Below are 10,000 nucleotides of genomic sequence, written 5' to 3'. Positions count from 1 at the left end.
GTGTACCTGAGCCCATTTGATGATATCCTTTACACGCTGATGTCGCTTTTTGACGCAGTACCGGCTGAGAGATCGAAGGTCACGGGCAGTGATTTCTCCAGATTCTCTGAACCTTTTGATGATATTACGGAGCGTAGAAGGTGAAATCCCTAAATTTCTTGCAATAGCTGCTTGAGAAATGTTGTTCTTAAACAATTTGCTCAGGCATTTGTTGACACAGTGGTGACCCTCGCCCCGTCCTTGTTTGTGAATGACTCATGGAAGCTGCTTTTATACCCAATCATGGCACCCACCTGTTCCCAACTAGCCTGTTCACCTGTGGGATGTTCCAAATAAGTGTTTGATGAGCATTCCTCAACTCTTTTTTGCCACTTGTGCCAGCTTTTTTGAAACATGTTGCAGGCATCAAATTCCAAATGAGCTAATTTTGGCAAAAAATAACAAAGTTTACCAGTTGGAACGTTAAATATCTTGTCTTTGCAGTCTATTCAATTGAATATAAGTTGAAAAGGATTTGCAAATCATTCTATTCTGTTTTTATTTACCATTCACACAACGTGACAACTTCACTGCTTTTGTAGAATACGTCCTGGCCGCACAGCACACATGGCATCTGTAAAGCTGCTGAACATTTTAACACGGGTCGCCATCTTTTGGGCTGGGTGCCAAATTGCAGAATGTCCAAAAACAATATAAACTATTTTTAAAATTGTATGTATAATGCGCACTCTGTACACTTAATTGGAATGTTTTCTTTAAAAGAAATGACAATCAATCCTCAATATGTCATATATTTGCTATAACTTGCGCCATGAACCTGACTGACCTGCTGCTGGGTTAGCGTGGAGGGCGACGTCACAGTCGAAGAGCGGTCGTCAAGCAATTTTGATAACATTTGATCATGAAAAGGGAGACAACGTTATTCTGTTGCGGCCTGTAGAACGTGAAGGACGGGGGAGGAGAAAATTCAGGCCTAAAGCAAAGTTATGTATGTAACTTTGGCTAATTCATGTTTACGTTTACATCATGACTTTTCTTATACGGGCGAGGAGCTACAGTCTGTTGTTGCTGTTGTTGCTATTCACGGACCCGGGTTGGGGTTAGTCCACTCTCGTCTGGGGCGTCAAATGGTCAAGAGTAGGGATGTCCGATAATATCGGCCGATAAATGCGTTAAAATGTAATATCGGAAATTATCGGTATCGTTTTTTTTATTATCTGTATCGTTTTTTTTTTTTTTTTTTAATTAAATCCACATAAAAAACACAAGATACACTTACAATTAGTGCACCAACCCAAAAAACCTCCCTCCCCCCATTTCTTTCTGTTATTAATATTCTGCTTCCTACATTATATATCAATATATATCAATACAGTCTGCAAGGGATACAGTCCGTAAGCACACATGATTGTGCGTGCTGCTGCTCCACTAATAGTACTAACCTTTAACAGTTAATTTTACTCATTTTCATTCATTACTAGTTTCTATGTAACTGTTTTTATATTGTTGTACTTTCTTTTTTATTCAAGAAAATGTTTTTAATTTAGTTATCTTTTATTATTTTTTAAAAAAAGTACCTTATCTTCACCATACCTGGTTGTCCAAATTAGGCATAATAATGTGTTGATTCCACGACTGCATATATCGGTTGATATCGGTATCGGTTGACATCGGTATCGGTAATTAAAGAGTTGGACAATATCGGAATATCGGATATCGGCAAAAAGCCATTATCGGACATCCCTAGTCAAGAGTCTTATATCATACAATTATTTTGTGTTTTTACTAGAGATGTCCGATAATATCGGTCTGCCGATATTATCGGCCGATAAATGCGTTAAAATGTAATATCGGAAATTATCGGTATCGTTTTTTTTAATTATCAGTATAGTTTTTTTTTTTTTTTTTTTTTTAATTAAATCCACTTAAAAAACACAAGATACACTTACAATTAGTGCACCAACCCAAAAAACCTCCCTCCTCCATTCACACAAAAGGGTTGTTTCTTTCTGTTATTAATATTCTGCTTCCTACATTATATATCAATATATATTAATACAGTCTGCAAGGGATACAGTCCGTAAGCACACATGATTGTGCGTGCTGCTGCTCCACTAATAATACTAACCTTTAACAGTTAATTTTACAAATTTTCATTAATTACTAGTTTCTATGTAACTGTTTTTATATTGTTTTACTTTCTTTTTTATTCAAGAAAATGTTTTTAATTTATTTATCTTATTTTATTTGATTCATTTTTTTAAAAAGTACCTTATCTTCACCATACCTGGTTGTCCAAATTAGGCATAATAATGTGTTAATTCCACAACTGTATATATCAGTATCGGTATCGGTTGATATCGGTATCGGTAATTAAAGATTTGGACAATATCGGATATCGGCAAAAAGCCATTATCGGACATCACTAGTAAAAAGCATTGTAAATTTTACAGAAACAATTTGGCAATTGAGCTGTCAGGTTTTTGTTTTGTTTTTTACCGTGAAATCTACAAATTATTTTCTAGTGTTTGTAAAGAACATATTTAATTAATAAATAATTGCGTGATATCATGAGGCACTTCATGTTTATTTACATGACTCACTATTCCAAGCGGCCCTCGGAGAGCAGCCATAACTGCGATGTGGCCCTCAATGACAACCAGTTTGACACGCCTGTTTTGTAGCTGTAACGAATCAAAAGTCTCCCGATGCTTGAGGGCCGTGACGTGAGCTGCACCGACAGAAGTCTTCTAAGGTAAGACTTGTCGCTGCTTGGAAGCTTTATGATCCATTTAAAGCAGGGGTGTCACAACGTTTTGACTTTGGGGGCTACAAAAAAATGTAACCCGGGTCAGACAGCATGTAGAGTAACAATATATATGGCCTATACAAATGTATGTGTACATATACTAATACAATATATATATAATGAATAATTCATATAATTGGATATTAAGAGAATGTGAAAGTTGGAGTTCTACCTTGTTTACTTCCTTAAAGTTTTGTAGTCAATCAGAATTATCAAGCAGTAAAATGCATGGATTAGTGCAGTGTTTTTCAACCACTGTGCCGCGGCACACTAGTTTGCCGTGAGATACAGTCTGGTGTGCCGTGGGAGATTATCTAATTTCACCTATTTGGGTTAAAATAATTTTTTGCAAAGCAGTAATTATAGTCTGCAAATGATGTGTTGTTGTTGAGTGTCGGTGCTGTCTAGAGCTGGGCAGAGTAACCGTGTAATACTCTTCCATATCAGTAGGTGGCAGCCGGTAGCTAATTGCTTTGTAGATGTCGGAAACAGCGGGAGGCAGTGTGCAGGTAAAAAAAGGTGTCTAATGCTTAAACCAAAAATAAACAAAAAGGTGAGTGCCTCTAAGAAAAGGCATTGAAGCTATGCAGAACAAAACTAAAAGTGAACTGAATTGTTGTTGTTTGCGGATGACTCGGCCCTGCTGGTATCCGGCAAGGACAAGTCACAGGTGGAGAAAATCCTCAGTGCTGAACTCGGTAGAACTTGCACCTGGCTCGCTGACAACAAGCTATCCATACACTTGGGTAAAACAGAATCCATCCTGTTTGGGTCCCACATCAACCTTAAGAAAGTCAATGACTTCACTATAAAAGTGGGTGACATTGTTATCACCAGTAAAGATGAGGTCACCTACCTAGGTTCCATTCTAGAGGCTAATCTTTCCTGTGATAAGATGGCAACCAAGGTAATCAAAAAGGTCAACCAACGAACGAGATTTCTCTATAAAATCTCCTCTCTGGTCAACAAAAGCACATTGAAGATTCTGGCGGGAACTCTCGTTCAACCCTTTTTCGATTACGCATGCACCTCCTGGTACCCTAGCACCTCCAAAACCCTCAAATCTAAATATCCCAGAACAAGCTAGTCAGATTACTTCTAGACCTCCACCCCAGATCACACCTCACTCCTACCCACTTCTCCAAAGTGGGCTGGCTCAGGGTGGAGGACAGAGTTAAACAACTTGCACTGAGCCTAGTCTATAAAATCCACTACACCTCCCTGATACCGAAGTACATGTCAAACTACTTCCTTAACGTAAATGACCGCCATAACCACAACACCAGGGGGAGCTCCACTAACCACGTTAAACCCAGATTCCGAACTAACAAAGGTCTTAACTCATTCTCTTTCTATGCCACATCAATATGGAATGCACTCCCAACAGGTGGAAAAGAAAGGGCATCTCTATCCTCCTTCAAAACCGCACTAAAAGTTCACCTCCAGGCAACTTCAACCCTAAACTAACACCCTCCCTTCCACATCCCACCTCCCCGGATTGTAAATAACCAAATGTAAATAATCAAATGTAGATACTTATTCTTTCTGATCTCTCTCTCTATGTCCACTACTTGCTGTACATATCCTACCAAGTCAGACCTACACTGTTCCAATGTCCATTTCTCTGATGATGCAATTGTTGATGACTGAAGTTTTGATATCAACCAAACCTACACCCCCCCCCCCTCGATTTGTAAATAATGTCAATAATTCAATGTACATATTCTAATGATTATCTTGTGAGATGACTGTATTATGATGATAGTATATATCTGTATCATGCATCAATTTAAGTGGACCCCGACTTAAACAAGTTGAAAAACTTATTCGGGTGTTACCATTTAGTGGTCAATTGTACGGAATATGTACTTCACTGTGCAACCTACTAATACAAGTTTCAATCAACTGGCTACAAAGTAAACAAAAACAGAATGCTGGACAACAGCAAAGACTTACTGTGGAGCAAAGACAATGTACATCCGAACATGACATGACAATCGACAATGTCCCCACAAAGAAGGATAAAAACAACTGAAATATTCTTGATTGCTAAAACAAAGTAGATGCGGGAAATATCGCTCAAAGGAAGACATGAAACTGCTACAGGAAAATACCAAAAAAAGAGAAAAAGCCACCAAAATAGGAGCGCAAGACAAGGACTAAAACACTACACACAGGAAAACAGCAAAAAAGTCCAAATAAGTCAGGGTGTGATGTGACAGGTGGTGACAGTACACCTACTTTGAGACAAGAGCTATAGTGATGCATGCTTGGTTATGCTTTAAAGTCATATCCAACAATTGCGACAACGACTTTTTACTGTCAACTGAGTTTCCTTTTTTAATGATTTCTGCTGGTGGTGTGCCTTTGGATTTTTTCAACGCAAAAAATGTGCCTTGGCTCAAAAAAGGTTGAAAAACACTGTTAGTGTGTAGAGAGGGTTTTGTATTTTACCCATCACGCATTGTAATGCATTTAAATGGGTGTCAGTTGGATTTATTTATGGTGCTTGGACATTTTTTTATAATATCTACACAGTTCAGTGAGCAGGTTGTGTTATGTGTGACCATGCCTGTTGACTTTTTGTGTTGGTTGCATTTTTTTGTGCCATGATTAGGAAAGGTTGTCTGGATTGGCTTATATAAGAAAAATGCTGTGCTGAGTTCACTTTGAAGCATGATTCATGGTCATTGACCTTATTTACTCACGTTGCCCACATGATTCGCAGTAATCAGATTGTCAGATATTTTGATTAATTTGGAAACCCTCAGCGGTCCAGGTCCCTTAAGTAAAGGCTTAGTGGCCACATGCGTGGACAGCACCTTTTAGTTCTTATTTCCAAAATTGTGTACACTACTGAATTGGGGTCTTATGGGCGCTTATGTGGACACTTATACTGCCATCTGGTGGTGTCAGAAGAGTAAAACATACAATGGAATTTGGAAAGAAAAGTGTAAAAATAAGAAATAGCATGTCACTAAACATGAAGTACACGTTTGTGTACTTATGGACTAAGTACATCATGTCAAAAGATGATGCTTAGTTTTTATTCTAATTAGAGTCCAATAAGCCCAAATAGCAAAGAGAAATAAAAAAAAACATATAAACAAACAGCTTGGGCCTTAAGAGGTTAATAAATAAATTCATGACGTCTCGCAGGCCAGACTGAAGATGCTGGTGGGCCGTAGTCTGGAAGCCCTGACCTAAAGTGTGCCATGAGAATTTTCATGTGGGACACTGGCAGATAAAACCAACAACGTTCCTGTGTGTGTGTGAGATGTCAACTTGTCCTAAGAGGTCCAGATTAGAGTACAGTGCCTACAAAGGAGGTTTTGTCGGGCTTGGAAGCTTTTCCACCTTTTGTTGTGGTTCCACTAGAATAGCGGGTTTCAGGTGCACTTATCTGCATGTCAACAATCGGCTCCCAAAACACGACTTAGCGGAGAAAACAGCGAGTGAACACGGCCGCTATCTGATAGCCTGTGTTGCTACAAAGGAGCTGCTTATTCCAGACGGTTACCTGAGGGCCCCCCGGGCTCTCTGACTTTGGCCGGCCTGTGATGTTCGGAGCTCCCAGGGGCCAGTCCGTCCACCTCATGGAAACTGCTGCTTGGTTTACCCCACATATGGTGGATCTGCATGGCTGCTTCGCGCTCTGCCACCAGATCCAGGTCCTGATGGGCCAGGTGGGCCCTCAGCTGCCGAATTTCAAACTGAAAGGTGAGAGAGAGGAGGGGAACTGACAATGAAATACTGCATTATCCGTGTTAATATCCTCCGTTGATGGCTCTCTTTTACAAACATACCTTGTCGTTAATCTACAGCAGAGCACAATTCATTGTAGTGGGACCTCAATTTAAGAGTGCCCCAACTTAAGAACCGTCTCTTGGCTAATCGTTATACTTTAAGTTGCAAGCAAATATTTGAGTTACAAACATCCTCACCATCAGTTGACGTAGCAAATGTCACATTGATCTGCCCAAAACATCTGGTCTTACTCACTAGCATTAGCTACAAACCTCGTTCTTCTAACCATGGGAAGGAAGTAGGGTTGCAAAGGGGTGGAAAGTTTCCGGTAAATTTCCGGAAACTTACCACGGGAAGTTAAGCTCAGGAAGTTTGGAAATATTGACCATTTTTTGATTATTCAAAGTTGGACACCGTCCATGGGAATTAATGGGAATGTATGGGAATTACAATAATGATATATTATCGGGCACTTGTATATATGCAGCTGCAACTTTGTGGCATTTTTGACGTAGCTCTTTGCACAGTATTTGCAAATGTACACAGCCTTTCCGCCTACATTGGTTGGGGTGAAATGTCTCCACACATCAAATGGTGTACGTGGCATTATTCTGTTTGTATTTATTTATTCTTGTAAAACACTAATACAATGCCACACACAGATATAAATAGTCAGCTAAACTATTGGAGTAGTCTTTAAAAATATTTTGCTGATGGACAATTGAATAGAAATAGGCTAGATGAATAAATGAACAGTCAATCAGCATGCTGAATCAAACTATAACCTACATTCTTGTATGACAACAGAATGGCTAGCAGAACAGAAGGCAGAGGAAACTACACCTTTTGATTTAGTATTTGTTAGTTGAACTTTACACATCACAAAAAAGGTAAATTCGGATCGCTAACATTGTTAGCATAAATGAATGGGATTTAACATAGAGGAAATTAGCATCACAGCTAACGGAGAAATGTTTTCGGTTCATTATGAGACTGTGGTGGTACATAAACCTAGCTAGCTAGAGATATTGGCCCCAAAATCATTTAACAAGTACAGGAACAGCTAGCTAGCTTGAGTGGAAGTCTGCTGGAGTAGTCTACAGTCATACAGTAACTAGCAATTGTTAAACTTAAATACCATAGATCAAATATATTTACCCCAGTAATATCATCAACACTTATGGATGAAGTCCATGGGCTCAAATACTAGTGTGGCCTCAATAGCCCTGCTGTAGTGTGTAGCATGCTGGGAATGATCTGTGCATGTGATGGAGGAATGCACTGCACATGTGATGGAGGAATGCACAGTGCAGGGTTGAAATTCTACTGAATTTGCATTAAATCAAGTTGTTTCAGCTAATAATCATGCTGCAAGATCTAGCATGTTGCATTCAATGTTTATTCCCATTAATTCCCATGGAAAGTTTCCAACTTTGAATATTCCCGGAAATTTTGCAACCCTAGAAGGAAGACAGTGAGTGCGAAGAACAGTGCTGAGAAGAAGAAGTGTATGATATTCGTTGAATTCCAGAAATAAATCATCAAAAACATGACCGAGCGTGTCGCCAACTTGGCGATGACATTTGAGCGTATCACTGCTAATCTGCACCAAACTGAAGCAGAATGAGCCATGAATGTTAAAATAACATCTAAATGGTGGACAATTATCCATGAGAATAATTATGGAAAAGCTGCTGATGGTGTGTTTGATGGAGAAAGACCTGGGAGGAGATACCGTAGAAGTCCACTAAATCTTGTACGCTATTATTATTTCATAAAACTACTGAAGTTGTTATGAGTACCATCTATTGTATTGTTTTCATACAAAATTTCTCATTTAAAAGTTTTTTTTTCTTTTTCAAAAGACATGTTACGTAGTAAAATTAAGCTGTTTTGGGGGGCCATGCACCAATTAAATCGATTTCACTTCATGTCAATGGGTGATGTTGATTTGAGATACAAGTGTTCTGTGTTAAAAGCTCTGTCACAGAACCGGTTAAACTCGTAAGTTGAGGTACTACTGTACAACAAATTATGTTTTAAAATAGGGAAACTTCAAATATCTGTGTACCAAGTAGAGAAAAATATCCCAAAAATGTAAATGTGAACATAACAAATACAAATAATAGTGTCCACAAGACACAATGTATTGAAAAAGATGGTAAAATAAAAAATATTTCAACAAATAATAATCAAGAGAATTTACACATACTTTTAAATATTTAGAAAAAAATGTGCTGTTTAATAGTTACTTTTTTTTTTTTACACTTTTGAATTTGGATTAATTATGATTAATCACGGTTGCTACAAAAGTGATGCTTAATTTATCTGTGGTAGTTTTGTTAACAACATTGCTCCGGGGATACTTAAACATCGTAATTTGTCGTTCACTGCTTGTTGTCCACGTACTGTAGTGTACTTTCTAGCAGCTTTTGTTGTTAGATGGTATATTGCGATAAGAGAATTCATCTCGACAATATATGCTAATTACCTTGCTCTTATCTATTTGTATTTTGAAGCTAAATTTGCCACCAGTTGGAGTCCTCTCACTCATCTTTGCACGAAGCCTTTCAGATAACCATCTGCGTTTAAGATAAATAGAATGTGCCCTCAAAATGAATTCCATGATTTATCAGTGTATATACATGATTTATGCAGTATTTTTTGGGATTAATCACACAAGTTAACTCGTTACATTTGACAGTTCTAAAACAATATTTTAAGGAAAACAGTCACAGTGTGATGATTGGGGTTAGGCCTGCAGGATTATTTTCCTTTAATAGTACTATGTTTCCCTCTGCTGGTAAAACGTGATAATTACTAGTTGAGCCTTCGTTGACCCAAGTGTACTTACTGCTTGCTCCTGGCAGATCTGAGTAAGGCGGTCAAGTTGCTCCTCTCTTAGCGCTTTGGCCTTCTCATACTGCTGGATCTCCAGTTCCATCTCCACCTTCACTTGCAGCACGTAGGCTGCGAGCACAATCAAATGTTAAGTATTAACACTTTTTAAAACTTGCAACTGAAAATGATGCACAAAAACCAACACTTGCTGTACAACAATTAATCAATCAATCAATCAATGTTTATTTATATAGCCCTAAATCACAAGTGTCTCAAAGGGCTGTACAAGCCACAACGACATCCTCGGTACAGAGCCCACATACATAATCTCAACAAAATAGGACAAAAATAACAAAATGGAAAAAATCAACTTAAAACATTTGTATGGGCGTACAACACTTACAAATTTTAGTATATCAGTACGTGGTGGTAAATTATGAAATGGACTAAAAAGAGATACGGCAATCTGCTTTAATAAAAGGTCGTTTTTCAAAGTACAAGGAAAATAATCCTTGTAAACATCTTGAACTTTATGAATAAACGAGACATAATCTATCATCAATCTTAAACTTTGGTACACGTACCATGAGTGTACAGAGAGTA

At 38.3% G+C, this 10,000-nt stretch overlaps 1 protein-coding gene across 2 annotated transcripts in view; it reads right to left on the bottom strand.

Annotated features, from left to right (window-relative positions):
* The window catches only part of tmem266 (transmembrane protein 266), an 80,957-nt gene that overhangs the window by 2,718 nt on the left and 68,239 nt on the right, over positions 1 to 10,000 (bottom strand). For both annotated transcript variants that reach the window (XM_062061311.1, XM_062061310.1), the window contains exons 9-10: positions 9,411 to 9,526; positions 6,330 to 6,522 (exon numbers count right to left, since the gene is read on the bottom strand). In XM_062061311.1, coding sequence (XP_061917295.1) covers positions 6,330 to 6,522; positions 9,411 to 9,526 — 309 coding nt within the window. The remainder of the gene's footprint in view (positions 1 to 6,329; positions 6,523 to 9,410; positions 9,527 to 10,000) is intronic.

The sequence above is a fragment of the Entelurus aequoreus genome, linkage group LG10, assembly GCF_033978785.1.
Source record: "Entelurus aequoreus isolate RoL-2023_Sb linkage group LG10, RoL_Eaeq_v1.1, whole genome shotgun sequence".
Classification (NCBI taxonomy): Eukaryota; Metazoa; Chordata; class Actinopteri; order Syngnathiformes; family Syngnathidae; genus Entelurus; species Entelurus aequoreus.
This window is presented reverse-complemented; position numbering and strand designations above follow the sequence as displayed.